This window comes from Platalea leucorodia, assembly GCF_965183815.1.
Source record: "Platalea leucorodia genome assembly, chromosome: 19".
NCBI classification, from domain to species: Eukaryota; Metazoa; Chordata; class Aves; order Pelecaniformes; family Threskiornithidae; genus Platalea; species Platalea leucorodia.
Genome location: NC_138841.1, coordinates 6,612,425 through 6,636,773, shown reverse-complemented (window position 1 = coordinate 6,636,773; position 24,349 = coordinate 6,612,425). Strand labels below are relative to the sequence as shown.

Here is a 24,349-nt window from a genome sequence, read left to right as displayed (position 1 = left end):
CAACATCTGCACTAAACCCAGGAACAGCACGACTTCTGACTTTTCATTGAAACAAATACTTTGCAGTTTGGGCTAATAGGATTCGCGATGAAAATCTCACAAACCCAAGTCAGGGGAGATTAAAAATAGCAAAAAGCTCTTGGGGTTCACGCACTGCTCCTTTGCCCCCAAAACCACCCCTTCCCCATGCACGAGGGCCCTGTTCTCACCTGCAGCCTGAACGTGCATGAAGAGGCTCCTAAAATCTGGAAGAGAGGGTCCTGAAGGTTGTTCCAGCTAAAGATCCCATCATGTTCTTATCAAATCCTTGCTGAAAGATGTACATCAAGAGTAGTGAGTGCGTATCGGTTTCAAAACTGACAGCTATCTACTGTTATGAGAGAGCCTCCTGCCCCGCTTCAACAGCTGTCCTCCACTTAAAAAGTGTGCTTCATTCTCAACCAACCTCCTCTGTCCTCCCTGTGTGTGCCTTCAACATTGGAACCGTCACCCTTATTGATGGTCTTCATCTTACTTGCATTGCTTTCCATCTGCCAAGAGCTGAACTTCTCCAGCTTTACCAGAGGAAACCTTTACTTAATCCTTCACTGAATATTATTTCATCTTATTCCTCATCCTGGAAAAATGGCAAAGATATATGCATGATGCATATATCCTTGCAGACTCCCATCCTTCTCATCTGATGTATACCTATGCAATGAACATCTGTGTGAACACCGGAGTGACTCAGTCACATCAAAACGAGTTGGCACAGGCTCCTGAGCGGAGCCTGGCGCAAAGCTGCACAAGCTCCTATGGAGAAAGTCCCTAACTGTTCATATGAGAATGATATTTAGGTACTCTCTACCTTCCTGCCCCCAGGGTACTCCCCTTTGTGGATGTTACTCCTTCTCTTTAATTTGGCCCTTTACTCTCTGCAGGTGCTGCTGCCGTTGAGTTGGAAAAACCCAGCTTGTTCAAAGCAAGCCACTGGGAGCTGGAAGCTGGCTCGGAGCCCCGTCTGGCTCTGCACTTTCACAGTTTCTGTTGCAGGGAGCAAAACAAATCCTAAATACTCTTCTTCTTGGTTTAAAAGATTACTCTGACTGTAGGGGTGATGTAGCCACAGGGTAGGGTTATGGACGCAGCAGAAAATGGGGGGAAAGAGAGAAGGAACCTTGCCAGGGATCTGTTGGGACATGCTGATCCTACATGATGGGCTGTAATGAAGGGAATCTCCCAAGCTAGCACAAAATGTCCAGGTCTGTTCCCAGCACAGACCCATGCCGTGCGCGCAGGACAGCATCGACTCCAGGAGCATCATGGAAGAGCCCACCTAAGCTAGCATCATCCCCAGGGTGCAAGCTGCCCGACACAGACATGCCGCCATCCACTTAGTCCCTGAAGTCAGTCCCGGCAGCTGTGGTTGCGACTCGCTGCCTCTTGCTCGGATCTTAGGCGGGTGCCCGTGTGCTGAGAGGATCGTGGTCCTCCCAGCGCCCCAGGCTCCTCCCAGCCACTGCCCGTACTTGCTACTGAATCATGGTCTTTGCAAACTCACCGACTTCAGCGAGTGAGTCAAGACCAGGGTTGTTCTTGTCAGCCGAAAAGCAGGAGTGTTTTCCTTACCTGCTTGAGCACACTCTGGAGCTCCCTGTTCGACCAAAGATCTGTCAGGAGGAGGCGAGCAGCTTCAGCCGCTTTTGGACAGGAGCTGGGAAGATGAAAGCAACCCCGGTGAATTATGGCAGGCCACAGAGCAGCAACCCACATGCATTACCGACAGCCTTTAAATAAGCCCAACTCCAGCTGGGAGGCTGGCTAGACTTGATGGAGGACTGTCAATAAAAACGTCCTTGCTCTCTCAGCAATATTACATGACAAAAACCTCTGGGACTGGAACAGGATAAATGAAAAAGAGGGGAGGATTTGAATGGAAAAACGGGCATTACACTGAGCGGAAGGAGTGTTTCTGGAGCGTGAAATCTGGGAGAGGGAAAGAGAAGGGAAATCGTGCCAACCCTTCCCTGGAGTCTGCAGGGATGGTGTGGGCGAATCTCTTGGGAGGGCAGCAGAGGAACGGGCTCAGTGTTGCCTGGTGAGGACAGAGGAGATGGGAGCATTCATAATAACAACATCTGCAACCAGAAGTCCTTACTCAGCACAAGTTAATAGATACTTGCTCACGTAACAGCTCCGAAACCGTGAGTCATAGCAGTACCTTTTATAATTTTGGAACATTTCATACGACAACCTAGCTATAAACCTCCTTGCTGGTTCTTATCGCTGCTCCTGATCTTCTGGACCTCGTCCTGCCTGTGGGAGACTCCTGATCTGGGTTCAGCGTGACAGCACCAGCCTGTCTCAGCCAGGGTGATGGAGAGGTACGAGACCAGACTCAGGACCCTCCCTGCATGATACAGCTTCACAAAACATTGTGTCCTCAAAATAGTCCTCATTACACTATGAGAAATGGGACTGACAGTGGTCATCAGGAGCAACCTGGGACCTGCAAGCACCATACTTTGAGTGTGAAAGGACAGGAATGTAACCGTATTCAGTAAATTTGGGGGCATTTCTCTAATATACACAGCAGTTGTTACCAAAGACCTTGCAGCCTAAAAGAAATTAGCAAATTTAACCCGGTCATAAACTCCAAAGAGTTTGTGCAGCTCACACACATTGGTATTGTGTGGAGGACGGGGGAGCTCCGGATAATCAGAAATTCTTGAGCAATGTTTTGGGACAGGAGAACTAGGTTTCACTGCAAAATCACTTCTCTGGTCCTATGCCCTGTCACAAGAATGACTATGTTGTTTAAAAAAATTTTGTGGCTGAAAAATTGTTTGTGGTTGAAAAGCCATTAAAACCCAATAAACCCAGAGGTATCTATGATTAGATGGTCAGTGCACGTCTTTGACACTCTTTTTCAAGAATATGTTGTTTCATGTTGTTTCTCTCTTTCTAAGCTAGAGTAATTTTTTTTTTTTTTATAGTTTGCTTCTATGTACTTTTTGCCATTGTGACTTCAGAGCACACCTCAAAAGAATTTTTCTTTTCCAACCAAAATTACCAGCATCTGGTATCTGAGCCATTTCCAAATTCAGACAAAAGAATTTGTCCACTCTTAATGTCTTTGTTTCATACAGCATCTGCTGCTACTATTTAGGTATAAAAAGATTAAGCATGAACCGATGGAGCTGTGATCACAACTTCAGTGTGTAAAGTAGCATATCCTAAACAAAAGTGCTGGGAATAGTGTGTGACTAGAACGTAGTACAACATGGAGCAGAATATCAAGGACAGCTGATTGGGGGGAAAACTTTCTTAAAAACAAGTTACCTGAAAATAAAAGCTGATTTTAAGGGCAGTCTGTTTTTTACAAATAGAATTATTTGTAAAAATCTGTGGAAAGACCACAAGGAAGATGTCCGCTGGTGGCAGTGGCAGCAGTCATCCAAAAACCTATTGGCTCAACAAAACACAAACAAGAACCTAATCGGAAGGAGATGGTGAGGCCGGGGGAAGCGTGAGGGCAGCACAAAAGACAAGATTTTTGTACATGCTTATCAAATAATCGGGGGAAATAACGCTTCCTCAAAGGACAAAAATATTAAGAACCTTATGTATGTCACAGGAGATGCCAAGGAGTTCCTGGAAGAAGGACTTCTTCAGGATGTTATAAGTTTAAAAAATTGATATCAAGGGGCAATCTTTGGAAGAAATGGGCAATTGGAAATCTGTGGATGAGAAGAGCTCTCTTCTGCAGAAAAGAATGAAGGAAAGACCTAAGTTTCTTGAAAGATTAATTTTGGTAAAATGTTATGGTTGAATTAAACGGCAAAATTAAATTGTATAATATAAAAGGTGTGAAAAGTGAATGAACAAAGAGAAACTGAAAGAAATCAGTGATAAAGGGATTGTGAGATGAACTGCAAATCTGATGCTCTGAAGTTACCGAAAGAGAATTTGGAGAAAAGCTTTTAGCCCAGTCAGTAGAATTATTGAGAAAAATGATAATTTTATCAGTGAAACAATGTGGCTTGAAAATGAGCAGAGGAATATTTTTCAGACAGTTGGAGAAGAAAGATGAAAAGGACACCAGACATCACAATAAATCAGTAACAGTAGCTTGGTTTTCAGAAACACCAACAAAAAAAAAGAGGTAATATTCAATATTTTGGCAACTTGGATTAAAAATAACGAAGAGGGAAAGAACACCATCATCACTCTGAAGCCCGTGTCATAGGTGAGGATATATGCAGGAGATGGAGACAATTATTTAATTGGGATGCTCCAGGAAGGAGAAGCAACCACAGCTATCGGATAAACTGCTGAACTGTTGATGCCTTTCGCTCAAGAAACATCCAGAAGAAGAAACCTCAGCTTTGAGGGGTGCTGGTTGATGTTTGAGAAGAACATGGGAAAAGAAAAGATCCATAACTTACTTGTCTCTAACCTGGAAGCTCTTTCTAAAATATGAATACAAAATTGTTCAAGCGTGTTAAACTAATGATTTACAGCTTCAAATGCAATGAGAGACCAGTTCAAAAATATAGGTAAAGAAACAGTTGTTTGGTGGCAGAAGAAGCACGTGCCAGGGAGGCACTCCGCAGACACACCAACCAAACCGACACCAATGCTGGAGGCGAGGGGAGTGTGTCCACAGGGAAACTGAGGCAGATTAACAGAGAAAACTCTGCAAAATACTAACAAGGTGCAACATGGCATGATGACCTCCATGGTGATTTGGTCACCGTTGAGACTTCCTCTGTTCCCTCTTTCTGCTGGCTGTTGTGCTGGGAAGGAGGACGTTGATAGCACGGGACTCACCACACTCAGCATCAGTGTGGGGAGCATGGGAGTCTGCATCCAACCTAGGCAACAGCCCCCAGTAGAGGTGTTGGATCTCATTATTACCATCAGGGAGCGGGTGAGGCTCTTTCTGATGTAGGACTGGACAAATCCCACCCTAAAATTTCCTGTTTATCTTCACAGGCTATGCAGGAAAGTGGGAAAAGTTAGCTAATTTGTGAATTCACAGGTCCAATTCACTAGAGGGGAGATGTCTTTCACATCTGCTCTGTGGGAAGTCTGAAATGATATGGTTTGAGTAAGTAAGATTACTTCTGGATGTGAATTGTTATTTTTTCATAAGAACTGAATAGCATATAAAAATCTTTGGGGACAGAAAGAATAATGGAGTAAAAGGAAAAATTCAAGCTTTGGACATTGTAAAACTGGGGAGTTTCTCAAAAAGAATTTGTGATACAGACAGGAGGAACACACATCTCCAGAATTTAGTAACTCCTCGCAGTTTAGTGAGTCATTGCAAACAAAGCTCATCACACAAAACAGTCAAGACAATTAAAGTACGCACAACCCCAGTTGTGCAACACTTTGCTGAAGTAGTAAATTAGCTGACGACCGGTCTGAGGGATCCAAAGCGGGACTTTAGGCAGAAGTTAATACCATTCAAAACAACGAAAGCTTAGACGAGGGCTGGGTTTCATGTTAATTGGGCTTGTTGAAGAGTGGAAGCATATAAAAGCAGCAAACTGACCAATGTTTGTTGGCTGAGGTCCAAACTAAACAAGGAGGCCACTTCTAATGACTGCGAGTCTCTCTGCTGCCATGAAACAAGTGGTAGATTGTAAGTGGTTTATCAAAGGACGATGGAGCAGGCACATGAATGTCTTTTCACAGCAGAAAACAATAGGCTACTTATAGAAGGTATTTTAAAACAAAGACAGATGGTAGGAAAGATGAAAGTCTAGGAAGGAGAATACAGGGTCAAAGACCATGGAAGTTTAACACCAGTTTGGCCAGAAATGAACACATAGTTTGGCAAGGGTTGACAAGCTTTTGCATAGAGCTGTACAGAGTATGGATAACAAGCAGGACAGAATTACTACCATCAAAACTCAAACCAAGTCCTAAAAGAAAAAGTCGTAAAATATGTTAGGATCGCTCAGTTGTTGTAAAGTATATGTGAGTAGGACAGGGGAGGTACTTATAAATACATATATATATGTATTTATATATATATGCTTCATTACAGCTGCATTTTTGCCACTTGAGGTGGATGTTCCAACAGTAAGAGGAACAAATCTGAACACTAAAGCTAAGCACAATCCCATTATATCAGCTGTGCTTGAATCTCAGACCTGACCTTCACGATAAGATTTGCAAGAAGCTGTGTGTGGGCCCAGGTGCTAGGGAGTCAGGCTGCCCCCTGACATCCCCTGTTTTGAGGGCTGGAATTTTTAACAGGGTTTAAGATGTTGGTCCATCAGTTCTGTTTAGAATTTCTTAAAATTCAGCCAGCAAATTTCCTGAGGCCCCCTTTACCAATCCCACCACAGATGGCTCATGCCTGTTTCCAAGAAACCAGTGACGAGGATTTGTGTCTACCAACACGCTTGAATTTTTTTGGCTCTCTCAATTTACAAGCACAGGGAAAGAACAATGCTTTGCTGTGGCTTGGAAGGGTATTAGAAAGACTCTAGGATTAATCTGGCTTTGCACAGGGTGCATCAGTTCAAAAATGCCTGCTCACGACCCTCTCCATGCCTTCTGCCCCAAACTCACCCATTTCGGCACAGGCTTACTACATTATTTAGCATGTTGCTTGTCAAGTAAGACTTTCCCAGGTGTGTGTTGGACATGATGAGGTTCCTCAGAGTGTAACAAGCTGATGTCATGATCTCGCCATAGCTGTTGGTATTTCCAGACTGGAATGACAGGAGACGTGATACATCTGGGAGCACCTGGTGAGCTAAAGAGGTGGAATGTTCCAATCAACATTTAAATAAAACCTAGCACAAGTGAATGATACTATTTGTGTTAGCACTATTCAATGTAAGAATGCAGTGTTATCTCTGGAAGGAGGCACTAATGATGTTGGACGGTAATGGCATAACAGTCATCACTTGATTTTCAGAGACCAAATGAGTGCTGCAGGCCTCTGGAAGGGCAATGATATTGGTCATGGCTAGTCAAGTCCAACTCAGTTCCCAAAACACTATCATCCTCACAATCCTGCAGATTTGTCATTGTCTATAAAGCATACCACATGCTTGTAGAGACTTTGAGATAGCACACATTTTGTTAATTAAGCCTGCAGATGTCTCCTATCTGTCCTTTTGGCCAGAAGAAATGACACTGCTTTGCCCAATTTCGGAGCTTGGCTAAGTCCTATTACGGGGTTTACAAAGTGAGGTGGGCAGATTTAGAGAGTTAGAAACTAGACATTGTTCTGGAATCCACTGTGGTGGAAATTACTTACCCATGGTTTTGTGGAGAACAGGATGCCGGGACATGTTGCTCAGTAAAGAGGCCCCAGACCTGACAACTTCAGAGCTGTTGGACTGGAGAAGCCGTGCTATGCGAGGCAAGCCTTTTTCCTTCAAACCAATCAATTGGCTCATTGCATTGGACATCTAGGAGACAGAACAGAGATGTCTCATGACTTCTAATGCCGGGAGGACACAACTGGAAAGATGTACAGGGCCAGACCAACATGACTATACTATAAAATCCACATCTGCATAATACCTTCTGCTACCATAATCCCACTTACTTTGTCATTTAACCTTCTTCTCCACAGACATTTGCAAAGTCAAACCTTCTGTGATACGACTGGTACTTCTGTCCTCTCTCTGGAGCCTGAGTCGGGACAGTTGCTCAGTCCAGCTGATTTTCCCAAAAGCTGGAGAAGTTCTACCTTCATGTCCACATTGCCCTTGCCCTTCACAAAGCCCTTGCAGCTCCCTGCCCTGCCACAAGTAATAGGCTGCTTTGGAATAGGAACAGCTAACGATAGCTTTAAAAAACAAGCTGAAGACCAAAAATACTCATCTTGGATCCTGATCTCATGTTTGCTTATGTAAATCTAGAAGGTCTCAGGACACAGCCAATGCAGACGAGTGTTCATGGACGTTGAAGCACGTACCCTTAATAAATTGCCCTGTCATTGATAGACTTTAAACTGAACTTCTCAGCTACTGCCCCATGAGCAAGGCTGCTGGAGATTGTCGCACCACCAGTGACACCTGTCCATCAGCGGTGACATGGGGATGGAGGGAACGGGCTGGAAGGCAATCCTCTTCCAGTGGGCTGAGACCCAATTTCCCTTCCCTGCTCCAGGAGGCACATGTACCATGTTACAGATTCACACCAGCAGGACTGGGATGTGTAAAGCTGAGTCTGAGAAGAGATTCAGAGTTCTCCTCTATAAGCTAAAGGGTTCTAGTAAGCTTTGTAAGCTTGTCCCCAGTTTCCCTTTCCTTCAAGTGACAGCTAACCCAGCAATCCACCCCAACTCCAGCTCTGAACTGGAATAAGATCTTTGAAGGGAGAAGCCACTTCTGCACATTCAGGAAAATTCCAACCATTCCCTTCCAGAGGGCTGGAAGAGCTGTTCAATGCTGTCAGAGCTGGTTTTTGTTTGTTTGTTTTCTTCCCCCCTGCCCAAAACATATTCTTGTGTAACGATCTTGATTGCTGAAAGCCTTTTCATTTCCATACAGCGCACAGCTCCAGCCCCATTTCTCTGATAAGCTCTACCAGCAGCTCTACTGTGACAGCCTCTCTCTACTTTGTTAGTGCCACTGCTCAGTTAAACTGCAAAACAAAAAAAGTTCCCAAAGTATTTCACATTGAAAGACTTGTAACAAAAGCTCCTGGGAGATCAGAGCCGGCAGGTTAATGCTGTCCTAGCAGCGAAGGCTCCTTTCGTGAGTCACTCCGTGTTTCTGGGTGGAACACTTCGCACACGTGACACGCCTCTCCTACGTATGAAATAATTATCTCTTTATCTCCGCAGCCATCTTATTTAAATTGGAATTGATGAAGTTCGACACAAACAGACAAGTCTAAGTTTGTCCACGTGAATGCAGCCTGTGAAGACATGCCCATGGTAGTGATATTGGGCACAGCAGAGCTGCTGCCGTGACGTGGTGTCACACAGCCCGTGTCACCTCCACGCTGCCATACCTACGGGTTAGGACATCTGTCAGAGCTATTTTACAAGCAGCTCTGATGTGAGGACAAGCCACAATCCACAGCACAACCCACCCTGTTATTAGAGCCACCTCCCACTTAAAAAACACACACAGGCGGTGGCGCACGCACATCCTTTCCCTCTCCTTTACTGACATCTGTCCACATGTGCACATCTGTGCACATCTGTGCACATCCTCACTGGTGTCCTGGGGGGAGGCCGTCAACAGCAGTAGATGCTGGTGGTGTGACCAACCTAGAGGAGCCCCTGGAAAGTGTATGGATCTGGGATAGACCCTTGGGATGCTGATTATAGCTCTCCATGAGACCCTATTTTTGGCATAATAAATACCTCAGCTGCAGCATCCACTGTGGAATGACTTGCAATAGTGCCCTGAGGTTTAAGGAGGACATTCTCCTTTCTGATTACTGTAAGGTGCTGACACGTTTGGCTGAGCACGTGTGCGGAGGAGAGAGGAGCACTTACCAGCCCTCGGCTCGCAGTGAGGTTCTGCAGGGCTCCAGCACAAGCTTCCAGGGTGGCATCCTTCTTGCTCTGATCCATCAGGGACAGGTAGGTGCGGATGGCATCAGAGTGGTAAAGCCAGCTGGGTCCCTTGGGTTTAAAATCCTCCTCAGGAAGGGGGACACCATACTCATCATTCTACAAAGAGATGAGAAACTGGAAGCTCAGATCCTGCTCCTTGCTTGCAGCCCCTGCTTGGGGCTGAATATCACATTTCCAAGCCCTCTGCAGCACATCTTACCTCCATTTTACCACTCCTGCTGTTGAAGCAGCCTGTGAGAGTTTTGTCCATATAAACACTCCGGGCCATGTGGTTGAGCTGGGTGTATCTGTTGGGAACTTCAGCATCCAGGCGGTAGGAGAGGTTGTGCAGGATGCAGATGCAGTTCTCCACAGACTGAAATCACCCCCAGAATAAAAATGCAAGCATCACATTAGGCAGAAAAATTCAGAGCAGCACCTGCTATAGCTACAGAGAGGACATATACTGTGCCGTAATTAGCTTTTTATAGCAGTTATACTGTATAAGCTGCTGACCCTGCTTAAGGTAGCAATGGATGGGAAGGAAGAAGGAGGTAGAGTAGACACGAATGAAGGCCACATAGCCCAAATGCTATACCGTGGATCAAAGTAAGCTGACTGACTCAGCGAACCTTGTTAGGTCCCACTGCCACAAAAAAGTTGATAAAGAGGAAAAGAGAGCATGAGTGCAGAGGGTGGTTATATCAAACTGCCCACCATGAAAGGCCAAATCTTGAAAGTCTTCCTCTTGCCTTAGTCAACTTCCAATGACTTTGCCCAAGTCACAGTTACAGATTAGGGGACATTTTTTACCAAGAACAGGCTTTTAAGCCTCATTTCCTTGGATGTCAGAGTGCCCAATGTAAAGGGCAAGGGAGAATTTTCGCTAGATGCCTGTACCCAACACCAAAACATATGGCTACATTTCCAAAGAGCCGTGTTCAGTATGTGCTGCTGAAACTGATCTTCTTGCAAAAGCCGTCCCAAAAAGAGGATTTGCTCAGTCCTGAGCTCATCTGAAATAATTTTGTTACTTTGCTGGGCATTGAGGACTTTATGGTGTCTGGCTAGTATCACAGGTGTTGAACTCCTGAAAATGTGGCTATAAACACTATTTTGTCCAAGGTAAGTGCCATTTACACATAGCAATCAGAGTCACAGTTAGGGGACTGGCAGAAAGATGCCAGCTCCTGGCTTGAGTCGTGCTTGATGAAGAGATGTGGTGGTGGGAATAGCATATTAGGGGCTCAGGAGCCAAAATATTTTGCTGTGTCTCTGTGTTTGGTAAAGAGAAATTGTAAAACCCACCTCTACTTCAGGCCCAGAGCACAGAGGATTTGCAATCCTACAACAGATCGCACTGGGATTTGGAAGGACAAGAGCAGCCACAAAGAGTCCAGTCCCCTCTTGTGTTTGTTTGAAAGGGATTTTGAGATATTGCCAAAGTTGCAATTATTAACTACACGGCTGAACTCTAGCAAAGAGCTCGGGGTGAGCATCTGGTACCTTATCATCAGGTCGGTTAGAAGCCACGCAGTTCTGGGCATAAGTCATGACGGAATCGATCAAGCCAGGGTAATTTCTCATGGTCTGGCGCCCCATGTCTGCAGAACTCAAGTTTCTGAAGAAAGCCATCGCAGAGCATGTCAGGAGAGAAGGAGGAAAGAGGATTAGTTGGATTCCCTTACCAGTCTCTATGGGTTCTGTTCTGGCTATGGCTGTCATTGAATTTAAGGGTATTTTTGTAGATTCAGCAAGGCTGGTATACTACTCTCATTTAGGAGGCTTTCTATAGGACCGCACTGGTGCATAGCTCTCTTGTTGCTCTGTAGGATTGATTTCACCTAGGAAAATGTCCTGTTAAGGAGCTCTGTATAGAAGACATCCTCCTAGTGAGAGTAACTATCAGCACTATTTTGCCTTAGAGGCTATGCATGTCACATTACACAGACTCATCACCTCCTTGGAGGTGTTTCCAATAAGAAGACTGAATAAAGACCATCTGGGACTATTGTGAAAATCAGGAGCGTGCAAATGGTTATAAGCATGGAGCTACAGAGGGTCAACAGCATTATTTGCATGGGAAACGAGGGCAGAGATGCTGAAGAGCAGCCATCGCTCTGACCAGAGGGACTGACCAGTTTGTAATGTTGTAATATATTCCTGAGCACTGGTTGCTGCCAGGACAGGGGAGTTTTTCCAGTAACAGGAAATGTTTTTTGTTGTTTTGTTGGGTTTTTTTTCTTCCCTGTTTTATTGCCTTGTAGCTTGCAAATGAAAAACAAAGAGAGGTTGGCAGTCATTGTGAGATATTCACTCCAGGCGTTCCAGAACTGGATTTGATGTTCACTGTGATTTGCAGCCTCCTCATTAACATGAATTCATCTGCAATCCAGAAATGCTTGAGCAGCAATGGCTCGAGCCCAGGGCAAACCCAAGGCTGTTCTCATCTCTGCGTTATGATGTGGCAGGGCAGTGAGTCAGAGCAATCCCGGCTCACCCCTCGGAGCAGGGGCTCCAGACCCAACCGCCCTGCTTTCCTTACTCAGCTTGCTCCCCAGTCCTGCTCCCCCCAGCCTTTTGAGCTCCCTCGCTGACCTGCATCTGGCAGTCTTCACTGGGGGTGTTGGATATTACTGTGATAAGACTCAAGAGACAGAGACTGCCTTGAGTTAAGCTCCATGGAAAGCTCCGTTTACAAGCTATCATCATACTCTTTCCTTCATTTTAATGGGCTATTTTCAGTGGGTTGAGATGGTCTTAAAAGTGGAGCACCTCATGCAACATACACCACACATCCCAACGTGCAACTTCACGGGGAAGGTGCCTTCCAAGACAGGGAAAGGAGCAACACTCGCTATCTTCCAGACACAGTTCCCAGCCACAGAAGACGATAGTATCACGTCTCAAAAGGCCCCTACCGTATTCACTCATTTTGTTTCATAAGCAGATACAGCTCCTACTAGCTGCATGTCTGGTAAGGGTGCGGTCGGCACTGCGCTCCCTCGGGGAGAGCTTCAGTTGATGAAAGTACCTAATTATACAGGGTATTTTTTTTTTTTCCCCACTTGTTCCCAGTGAGACAAGGAGCCCGCATCCAAGTGGAGGAGGGTGGTAGGAGAAACAGCAAGTCAGGGCAAAGATCCTCTACAAAAGGGCTCTGGCTTTCCCGTGAAAAAAATAAACTAATCTGGGCTCAATCTGCACCTCCTGTTTTGTAGCTGACCTGCCTGATGAAATGAGCCAGGAAAAGTCCAGGGCAATGGGACGGCTCTGTACTAAAACAGTTATTAAAATCAGTGGGAAAAATGCCTGTTTTCCCCACATAGAGAATTCTGCCTTTTTGTCACGTAAAACCCAAAACAGTTTGTTTTCTAGTAACCAAAATTTTCTCTGGAAGCCTCAAAAACCTAAGGGCAAAAAGTTTCCTGCTCTGAGCTGCACACTGTCAGGTTTCAGTATTGCAGCTCTCCTGTGACAAAGCAACTTATATTTTTTGAGCAGAGACTTAGCAAGAACAAATTTATTTAAAAAAAAAAAACCAACAAGCTACTAGGAAAAATATTTTACATGTAATTTTTTCTGCACCTTCTCTTAGTCAGAAAAACTTTCTCCAGGAGAATTTTTTACGAATACAATTGCAGTGAGCATGTCTTTAACATATTGTAAGAGGATTTAGACAGCTTCAGCTTTTCTCAACAGACACAAGCTACAGTAAGTCCCTCCTTGATGACTCACCTCAAACACCCTGTAGCGTTGAAGAATACTTCCGGGTCAATAATTTCTCTTGTCCTATTGCAGCTGCCATCAGACCAGCCGGAGAAAGGGATGATAACACAGTCTGTCAAGACGGGGAGGGCCTCCTGTATCAACTCTTCTTTTAATTCATCGGTGGAGGAGAGGTTCCAGAGCAGTCCTATGAAGGAGGTGGGAGACAAGCTCAAGCAGAGGGTCACCATGCATTAGAAAATTTCTTTAGGTCAGAGTGAATTCCAGCAACAAAGTCCTTCTTCACTCCATTCCTCTTTGAACTAAGGGTGCATAGGCTGCCCTAAACCCTAGTCTCTGACCATCCCTATGGGAGACAGGCAGGATGGGTGCCAGGAGCATAGTATCACGTGGAGGTGGGTGTCTAAGCGTCCTTCCCTCCTCCCAAAATTGGTGTTTATTGCCATTAGGTTGCAGGGGGAAGGCGTCTCTCCAGGGATCTCATAAAGGCTTGCACACAAGACCTCAGTCATAGCTGAGGGTGACCTGCACCAATAAACTCATGTCAATCCTTCAAGAAAAGGTGAGACACCAATGAGATAACATACCCAGCCATATTGGGATTGCCAGCACCCTTGGCTTTCCCTGGGAACAGCATGGGGGCCAGGGGTGCAGGAAGGCATGGGAATGGCCGGGTGGCCACAGCTGTGGGAGGAAACCTGGGGCAGGTGCTTCTCCAATGGGAACTTATGATGTGAGGAACCCTTACGGGACATCGAAGGGCCAGGACCTCCTCTGCCTTCTGCTTTAGGTTGCCATTTGGTGCAACAGGAGCATAAAACATCCTCTTTGTGGTATGGCAGCACCATGGCTACTGGGCCTTTGCGTGCTGGAGCGACACAGACCACAGGCAGGGAGGAGCATGGTCCTTGCTGAGGGCTGAGCAGTCTGCTATGTACCTGTCAGTTGTTTCTGAATTTCAGTGTTCCCTGTCCTCCGTAGGAGGCTCACACACTCCCTTATTCCATTCTGCCGCCGGGTTTCTATCTTGTTGGTTGGATTCTTGAAGACCAAATTTCGGAGGGCTCCAGCTGCCGCCCGCTGTACGTTCTGGTTTGTGCTGCGGAGCAGCTCGACGAGCTTGGCGATTCCCCCCAGCCGATAGACCTGTACCAGGAAAGACATGCTGCCATCAGCATGGTGTGCAGAGCACCGCTGGGACAGGGACAACAATTGTCATGGCAATGCAAGGAGTCAACATGGCACATACTCAGGGGAACTGGAAAAGCAGACCTGGCAGTAAATGATGGCTAGAGCTTGCAGATGGCATGTCTGGTTCAGGCCATAGGTCATGAGCACAAAGGTGCTGGCCCTGAGGTTGGAGCTTAAACTCTAGAAGTGGACGTCTATGAGTAATGGCCATGGACAGCATCCTTTGCTTGCTCCCACAAACTTTCACCTACCTCCATCAGTTTGCATCCGGTGAAAATGTTGCTCTGCCTATCTGTAGAGGCCATTTATAGCAATATAATGACATGATGTGCTAATTTATCTGCATCCTGAAATCACAGGCTGAGCTTAGAGCGATGGTCATGGTAAACGCCCTCAAGGTCAGCCAGAAGCAGTACTGGGCCATAGTCCAGCACTCAACAGGGGCAGCACTGGAAAGGGATGTGAACCCCAACCTGCAGGACACCACACACATGCTGGGGAGGTTTGAAAGCAAATTCCTCCAGCTGACCTCTCCAAAATGATGAGGGTTCCCGCTGTAGGATGTCCTGTGTACCAGGTCTCCTGAGGACATGACCCTGCATGGAGCCCCTCCTGGCACAAACCAACCCATCAGCTGGAGATTTGCTGACAATAGAAAATGAATGAGCACCTTTTAGAAAGGAAAGAAAACAAACATGCGCTCGGATGACTCACATACTTGCTCTGACACATCTTTCTGGGAAGCCATGGGACAGACCAGTGCTCAGAGAGTGTTTGCAATGGTAACAAAGGGTGCGGCCACCCCACAGTTAGTGACTGTAACGTGGGCCGGGGTACCTGCACTTGGTTGAGCTGCAGCAAGGGCACAGGGGTACGTCCCCACACTGTGCCAGCATGTCCAGCTCCCCTGTTGTGTCAGGAAGTGTAAAGCCACCTCTATAGGGGTGGCATCTTGATAAACCCATGTTTGCATGACTGCAAACAGACCAGGGTGGGGATAAACTTTTGTGACAGTCTTGCTACAGCAGATCCATCCTTGAGACTGCTTCCTTTGCTGCAGGTTGGCATAAATTTAGTAATCGGAGAGTAAGAGCATAAGACAAATAAGCTATGCTATAAGAAGGGCTTCTGTTTGATCAAATATCTTTGAACATGATCACTAATTAACCCATTGGCTTAGATGGCTGAATATGGCTGACAATGGCTGAAATGGCTGAAAATGGCTGAAATGTCACTTGAGCAATGCACAATGAAGATCACAGTGGGATTTAGGTCAACTTTGTGTGGCTCTGACACTGCAGCTCTGAGATAGCAAAAGATTTATGTGGAACTAGGTGCAATTGCATCCAGAAGGGGACACAGCGTCTGGATGGCTGCTCCCATATCGCCCAAACCCATCAATCTGTGTCACAGCAGCCTATGGTGACAATGTGGACACAGTCTCCTCTGCTGCCTGGTGACTATTCCCCTGTGTTAAAATCCTGACTGACTGCGATTAAGAGAAAGTTGCTACTAAGAGTTGAAAAACCTACTTAATTAATTCCTGAGTGTGAATAATGAGGTATAAGGCTCCATCATGAAAATCAAGGGGACCTATGGATCCTTGGCACTGAGGAAAACCAGGTTCATTCATCTCATGTGCCGTCACATCCAGTGTGACAGCAGAGCTTTGAAGGAGTTTGCTCACCTCTTGCTTGGCAGACTCATCCTGGAAGCAGGTGTGCTGGAGGTAGTAAGCACCCATGGCCTGGTATTTGTCATCAGAGGAGCACAGAAGTTGTATGGCTTTCTGGATGGTCATTGTACCGCCGTCTATCTCATCACCACATATTCTGTGTAAAAGAGAAACACAGCACTGGTTGAGTGCTCAGCCAAAAGGGCTACGTCAGTACTGGGAATTATTAGGGAGGAATCAATTACAAAATGTAAAATATTATCACAGCACCGCATAAACCACATGGTGCACCCCTAGTGCATTTCTCTGTCTCAATAAAAAGAGATGATAAAAGTGGAAAATAAAAGCTCGGTTGAGGTGCTAGATGTTTAATCATGCCTAAAATGGAAGGTTTAATGAACCAGTATTCACTGTTCCTCAAATAAAAGAATTAGTGGACAAGAGTGAAACCATCTGTCAGGTTAGTAGGACAAACTAAAGTAGGCAGATGCTTTTCCCAGAGCATGTGATCCTTTGATGTGAGATGTGGTGGAAGCAAAAACGTGAGAGCAGTTGATGGTCTCGGGAGGCTAGAGCAGATCCCTTAGGAAAAGGCAACAGGCATGTCTGGAGTGATGGAATGGACAACTATTGAGTTTACAGCACTGAGACATCCTGCTGCCAGGGTATGTTTACATCAGTAGTTTCCAAGCTCTTCATAAAAGTTGGCCACTGTCATCATCCCCTGTTATAGGTAAAGAACGTGCCTACAGACTCCAGAGGAAGGATATGAATACCTCTGGCTTGGAACAGGACTGAAACCTTGGGATAAATACAAACACCTGGAAATTAGTCCACTTGTTTAGAAATATGAAGGTCCTGCTCTCTTTGGCTTGTACTTATTTAGCATCATCTGTGATGTTTTAACCACATAAAATTAGAAAGGGGTACAAACTTTCAGACTGATGAAGGGACTCTGAAATGCAAAGCTTGTCTGTGTTTCCAATTATATCAGTCTAATAAAAGTTAGTATCTCTTAGCATCCTTGCACCTTAGGTCTGCAGCTGGCTGCAGCAGGATCTCTGCTCACGGCAGCAGTCTCTGTGTTAATTTGCATCAGAGTAAATGACCACACAAAATTCAGGACTGAGAAGAGTCAAAACCCAAACTCCTGTTTGGTTATTACTATTTTCAGCAGTGACGGGATACAAATGGGAAATGCTTTGTTAACGGTGGATGAAATCAAAAAGTGTGGGGGCTTTGCTAGGATGACTAGGTCATCGTTGTGCCTGACTGATGTTATTCCTTGTTCAGGATCCAGTTGCAACTGATGGGGAGTTTTACGTGGAGATCAGGGAGATCAGTTCCTGCTTGAACCACACTAATTTTTATGCAGTCTTGCTCCATGTCATATTAGAGTGACTATGTAGAGGGGCTGATCATCTTCAGACAATCCAATATGCTAACAAAACAGAGGGGTTTTTAATAAGTGCTTTAAACGAACCTATTACATTTGAAGTATTGAATATTACTATGAGGGAGTGTCTTCTTCTAGGCACGAGATATGCAGACTCATTTTGATTGTGCCAAAGAAATGTTAAGAATAAAGGTCTAGAAAGGACACCCAAGTGTGGTCACCACAGCCAGCAGCTTACAATAAGATAAAATATTTTGTCCTTAAGCATCCAAAGGTTCACCTCCACACAGCACGGGCCAGTGAATAATATCCACAATTCTATAGCAAATTTCATACAAAATAGCAAAAGCCAACAATTACGCTGTGACACTGGAAGACAACATGAAAGACACTTTTTTCTCCCCTACCCTCAGTGGTATAAAGTTGCACCCAGTTAAAATTAGTCATTTAAGCACCTGTGTAGTCAATGGAGAGAAATAGGTGCTTCCAAAGAACAACTTGCCTTTGTGTCTTAGACATTTTTCCTAAGACAGGGAGACTTGGCCTCTGGAGATACCTCTGCCTCTGTTGGTATGCAGGAATGATAGACAGCAGTCTTGGATTGGACCTTAAGCATTCGATGTCTAAGGTTAGATGATCCTCATTCTACTTTTATTTCTACACTAACAATAAAACATCCCTTCATCATATGATTTTTCATCGGTTTGAACCTCTGTCAAAACTTGGCTCCAAGAAACTTCCGTTACACTTGCCACAAGGAAACACAAAACTGGCAAGACAAAGTCCGAACTAGAAACTGTGAAACCTCAGAAATCTTTGGTTTGGATCCAGGATGCCATGATTTTCTCTTTGTCTTTTTCATGCTCCTGAGTCACACACTACAGCTGAGACACCGATGAAGCCAGCATGAGTAGCACCAGAGGGACTGCTTTGAGAACTCAGGCCTGGGCTCTCAGTGTGCGGAGGGAGGCATATTAATAAAAATACCGGGTCTGTGGCCATGCAGCACATGGAATCACGTTGAATTATTTCTTTTTCTTTTTAATTTACCAAATTGAGAAAACTCCTAAATCAGGTGCACTTTTTATGAGAAAGAAGGATGTCCACTTGGTCCAGCTACTCAAGCAAGGCGATTTTCTACGCATCCACTCCATAAGAGGGCCAAACCCTCCTTCAGCAGCGAAAAACTAGGCATCCAGGTCCAGTTCTGTGTGGCAAAAGATGGGGAAGGTTCCATTTTCCCTGCTGGCTCACCAAGAGGAGAAGTTCACGGAGGGTAAGCAGCCGGGCTCAGTCACGCCGGCCAAGAAGAAGCAGTGATTTCTGCTTGCTTGGAATATAATCACGCTGGCAAAGCCTGTGCTAGTGGGAGATTGTTCATCAGCCAGTCAGGGATATTCCTAACCAGATCTACACTATAAGAACAACAGCCTGCTCCAAGACAAATTCTTGGACAGTGGCCATCTCCAATCTGGGCCGATGTGCCTGATAGGAAGAGCTCCAAAGGTGGTTGTTCTTCCACAAGAAAGAAGCAATCAGAATAGGGAGAGACGTCAATTAGAAATGTTTCAACAGGAGACAAATTAGATGATCAGATTCAGGTGTGGAAGGGAAACATACTTACGAGGTTCAGTATCACAGAAAGGCAAATTCCCTCATTTGATACTAATGCCTTTTGTTCACTTTGTATCAGCAGATTGGTTTGCGTTAATCAGATCTAAGTCTCCAGCCTGGTTGTTAGGGCTACAAGTCCCAGGAGAGGAGGAAGCCAGAAAACACTAACAAATTCCATTGTTCACTAATAAAATCAGAGTGAAGACACTCAAAGCAGAGTGTCTAACACATCCAAGCCTTCCAGAGTCAGGCCACACCAGAGCAAACCTGATAGCCATGCTCCACGCCAAGCAGCCATATCCACCTCTGCGACATGGCTCCAAGGTTTTGATGCCACTGAAAGCTCAGCTGGAGCTTCCCCGAGGGCGTTGCTTGGTGGGTAGATACCAGGGAAGATGGGCACAGATTGACACTGAGCCAGGGAGGAGGGGATCCTCGCCATGTGTGGTGATATGGACCCTGCCAGGACAGCATCACACGCAGCTCCATAGCAATTGCTTTGGATGCAAAGACACAGTGCAGGCAAGTTCACATCACAAGGAGCCAGCACTGTGAAACAGTCATTTTTAGAGGCAGTTTACCCCAAATAAGAACAAACCAAAATGAAGGTGCCTATCATCGTGCTTGGTTCTGATTTCATTGCGTGGCATAGCCCTGGAGAATTTATGTTTTGATACTGCTCGCCTTTATTTATCCCAAAAGAGAGGAGATCTATCAGAAAACACCCTCAGTACCTTTTCTGACTCTTTCAGTAACTTTTGTATGTTTTCACTGTCTATAGTATTTCCAGAGAGACTGAGCCCCTGCCTAGGAATGAATGGTTACAGGACACACACTTGCTCTCCCTGAACGTCAGCCACAGCTCACAGAGGCTGCTGCAGCTCAGCTGGGGCCAAGTCAGCATCACCATAGACAAACAGGACCAGATGGAAAATCCAAAGGGTTGCCCCAGCCTTTACTGCCTCTTCTGTAGCTGCCAGCCAGGGTATTCAAGGCCTTTAACAGAGTAGCACCAAGATATTATATATTTCCAGGTGCCTTGAGAGACACTTGCTTTCCCATGATCTCTGATGAGGTGTTTTAGTATCTTTCTCCCATATACAGAGAACACCAAAGGGAAAAGCATCCACATCTTAAAATAAGGCCAAAGGTGCATGTGGTATTATGGAAGACAATGCATATTGTAGGTGTCCATTAATGGCTCCTGATCTATATCAGCAACCCTTAAGCTGGGGAATGTCTGCAGACACCCGGCTCACCTCTTCATCTTCACAAATGAGAATACCCTGAATCCTTCACAAGGGTTGAGATTAGTCTGGCCTCTCAGTAATGTCTCCAGCTCAGACACCTGGGTTTCCCCTGAAGTCAGCCAAGAGGCACTGACTTTGTTAGGGGGTATCTCACCGACCTACCTCAGATTTCAGCTCCCTTGGCTACTGACGGCATCTCTGAAAGGGCAACAGGGGCACCCAGCTCAGATGCAGGCATCTCCTAAAGAAGTGATACGCACATGGCCAGTTGACTACTGCACAGAGTATTGCAGAGTCACAACCACCACCTATCACGATCTAGCCTGGCCCTGGGCTGTCAGTCCCATGTGCATGTGGTATCTGAAGCACTACATGCAACACGTCTGCAAGCAGAACTAATACGATGTCAGCTGGTGGTGGCCACAGTTTTCTTGTAGCTGAAGTTCCAGCTGGAAGGGGACGAAGACTCAAAGTTTTCTAGGATGCATTAAACATCACATCCTTTATTACTGCTTCTTGTTATCGCTACCTGATGACCAAGGAGGATGTAGAAACTTTTTTTCCTGACTGGACTGAATTGCAACATGTTATTTAGCTAAAAGCTGGCCAGCTCGAGACGACACACTATCACTTGGAGGATGTTGCAAGTAGCACGCATCAGTGGAAATGGTTAAAAGCAGGCAAATATGCATAGAGTTCACCAGCTGCTGAAAGCAGTGTTGCTGCCAGTTTCCAGGATGAAAGGCTGCAGATCTGAGGGTGTCACGAGAGCCCAAAAAGGAGAAGGGTTCCGGGGAGAAGAGGGAGCCCTGGACACCAAGAAGATTCCCCCCAGCTCTCTCAGGCAGAAGGACTCACTCCAGAGAGCTGCATTGTGGCAAAATGTAAGTGCTGCTCATTGAGAACTGCCTTTGGGCAGGAGCCACCAGAATAACCCATGAGCTTCTGAGCCCAGGACAGATATACTGAGCTTGGAAACGTTGTTCCAGATATGACATAATGCTTACAAAGGCTTAAGCCCCTGAGTGGTTATAGAGAAGTATGTCTGGAAGGGACATCAGAAGGTCCCTCTCTGTTCACTGAGGCAGGAGCATAATGACAGGGGTGGTGGAAGAGAATATACTTCAGGAGGAGGTTTCTCAACGCAAGGCAGTACTGTTTAACCTCCTGATCTGAACAAACAGTGCAGAACTCCGATTTCATCACCAGCACCAATATTACGGGGTGAGTAAAATCCTACATCACGGTTTAGTTTATCATAGAATCATAGAATGTTTTTTCCCAAAAACCATTTGGGTGTTAAACTACTCATCAGCTGGCTGGAGGAAAGGTGCTGTCATCAACTAGAGTTGCTTCTGTAAGAGGAAGGACTCTTCTGAGAGATAGTTATCAAGGAGACAGCTCTTCTATGTCTTACACGGCCAAAGCCAGTTCAATAAATGGAAGCAATCACACAATCAAGAATAGTTGCAGCAATTAAATAACTTTGTGACCAAATGCAGAGAGACTGTTCAGTACAGATAGTTTCACAGTTCTTGCATACTCAGCATTTGGATATCTACACGCCACTCTCACTACCTGAGAACATCCAATGACGACTTTTTCATCTCACACCATCCAAGGAGATCAGATCCGTAGCACAGGACACCTGAGAAGCACCACTCTTGAACCAGTACTGACACTACCCACAGTCACTGCATGACAGAGCAGCTCTGTATCACAGACAGACCCGGTGGACCACAGGTCCCACTGTAATCACTCTCGCAGCAATGGAAATCACCCCACTGGATCACCTCTGAAAGCACGGAAACTATCTAGCGCTTCCCTTGCTCATAGAGACGGTTTGCTAACCTGCAGACAAGACATCCACCTACTCAGGAGATTTGCAGCATGAAAACTGAACACAAAATTATCCTTGTTATAAAGGCAACAACTACCTGAAGAACTACTAGAGTAGGAAGAACAGAGCCCCAAACAGGGAACTACCAGCAGCTATTACCCAGCTAAGCCCTCTTCCTGCATGCAGAGGGTAATAATGGGATGCCTACAAGCAAACCTCTCCCTACTCAAAGATCAGGCTACCCAAATGAAGACTGAGCTCTCTGAGTGCAGAATCCTCCAGCCAGAAACAGTCCTACCCAGCAAAGAGAGCCCAGATATGGTCCTAACCCATCTCTGAAGGCCCCTTCCCAACAAAAGCACAGACCAAGGCTAAGAGTACAGACTTGCCAGATACTTTATAAGGGCTAATGGCCTTCCAAATAAGTAATTTTTTCAAAGAGGACAACTCCTTACTATGTTTCCAAAACTTTAAGGACAACTCCTGCCATCTCCTTTGAGTCAAGAGCAGAAGCGCTTGTACAAACTGCCCTCCAAACTAATCCAGCTCTGCAGTGAGTTTCATGTGAAGCAGGGGGGGTGTGCCCCAGCCAAATCAGATTTACTCAGGGGACACAGCCCCAGTTGAGCCTACAACTTGAAGCCCAATGTTTCCACATCCGAACCGGTTCTGCCAGATGAGCCATGCCCCAAGCCAGGAGAAGTGTATAAATGGAGCCACTCCCTAACCAAAGGGCATCCAGCGCTGGAGAGTATTCCTCTCACAACAGCAGTTCTCCTTCTCTTCAGAAAATGCCATTATTCTTCAAGTGACCTTTCCAAAACAATGACCAAGTCTACAACCATGAGCGCTGCGCAGTGCAGAGCAGGGCTTGCTTTGGAGACAGCCTGCCTGCCTGGGACTAACTTCGCAAAAGCAATATTTTCCCTAGGCAGAAGCCAGCTGCAATCCCATGTTTAATCATTCTGCTGTCCCTCCCACTACACTTTTATGCTCTTCGGTCAGAAATTCCCTAGAACAAGTTACTTCCAGTTTATGTAACATCTCTCTTTCCTACTCCAGAGGAATTACAAAGCTTCTGAAAGTAGCAAGCCGATGCCACTGGTGCTCCAGGTTGGCCAGGGCTAATTTTGCATGTGTTAAACATGAATTAACTGAGCACATGGGAAGCTAAGGTTTCATGACAACATGCTGATGGGCGAGTGACATTTCCTGGCATACACACTCTGGGACATACTTCTCCTATTCAATACAAAACAAGGGAGGCTGAGCAGAGAATCAGCCAGAGAAATCTGGAAATCAACATTCAGATGTGGAAAAGGGCATGATTTGGCTCACACTGCTGACTGCGAGGGGGGATCTTCTCAAAATCTACATCACATCTTGGGTCAACGGCTCAACAATCTCAGGCCTTCGGTGCGAGTTACGACAAAGGCTATAAACCCTGTTAATTCATCTCACACTTATGCTGCAGCGTGCAAATTCTTTTTTTGGACCAGGCACCACCATGAATGAGCTCAGGAGCTTTAAGGTTTGTGTGACAAGCTGCCACATCTGTCTGGGAGCTGTGATAACTTCTGGGTTGGTGCAGAGCAGGCCCCGTATGACAGCGATGCAGCAATGGTAGTGCAGTAGCCCCTGGGAACACTCGTAGAAGATGCAGACCCTCCTTCTCCAGTCCAATAAAACATTGCAACCTTGAACTTGCAATGTTTTGCAGTTTAAAACATGCAAACCATAGTCTTCCAAGACTATGGTTTGTGCAGACCATATCTCTTCCGAGACTATGGCAGAATAGGGTTGGTGCTCCAGAGCTGGAGGCAGCGTAGCCGTCAGCATCAGGGCAACTTTGAATCAACATCACTGTAATGCCATCAAAACCCCACTAGGGTTTTTTTTTAGTCAGAGCTCTGCTGCATTGCACAGATATATCAGCTTGGGAGTGGCTGAGCTCACTGGTCTGTTTTACATGCCCTATTGTTGTAAGAAACATTTGTAAGAAGGGACCTGATGCTGAGACATGAAGGACCATCCTCCATCCTTGCCTAATTCCTAACCCCAATGGGACTGGATGCTCTGGACAGGAAGAAATTGAACAGCTTCCACTCCCTCCTCTTTCCTGGCT

At 45.7% G+C, this 24,349-nt stretch overlaps 1 protein-coding gene across 1 annotated transcript in view; it reads right to left on the bottom strand.

The window, feature by feature from the left end:
* Positions 1-238: 238 nt before the first annotated feature.
* PKP1 (plakophilin 1) overlaps positions 239-24,349 on the bottom strand; it is a gene marked incomplete at both ends in the record, with an annotated part of 42,247 nt that continues 18,136 nt past the window's right edge. Inside the window, 10 exons of the mRNA XM_082330430.1 lie at positions 239-310; positions 1,609-1,693; positions 6,571-6,757; positions 7,268-7,421; positions 9,470-9,646; positions 9,750-9,905; positions 11,036-11,150; positions 13,268-13,445; positions 14,197-14,404; positions 16,137-16,281. Of these exons, the coding sequence (XP_082186556.1) occupies positions 239-310; positions 1,609-1,693; positions 6,571-6,757; positions 7,268-7,421; positions 9,470-9,646; positions 9,750-9,905; positions 11,036-11,150; positions 13,268-13,445; positions 14,197-14,404; positions 16,137-16,281 (1,477 nt within the window). The remainder of the gene's footprint in view (positions 311-1,608; positions 1,694-6,570; positions 6,758-7,267; positions 7,422-9,469; positions 9,647-9,749; positions 9,906-11,035; positions 11,151-13,267; positions 13,446-14,196; positions 14,405-16,136; positions 16,282-24,349) is intronic.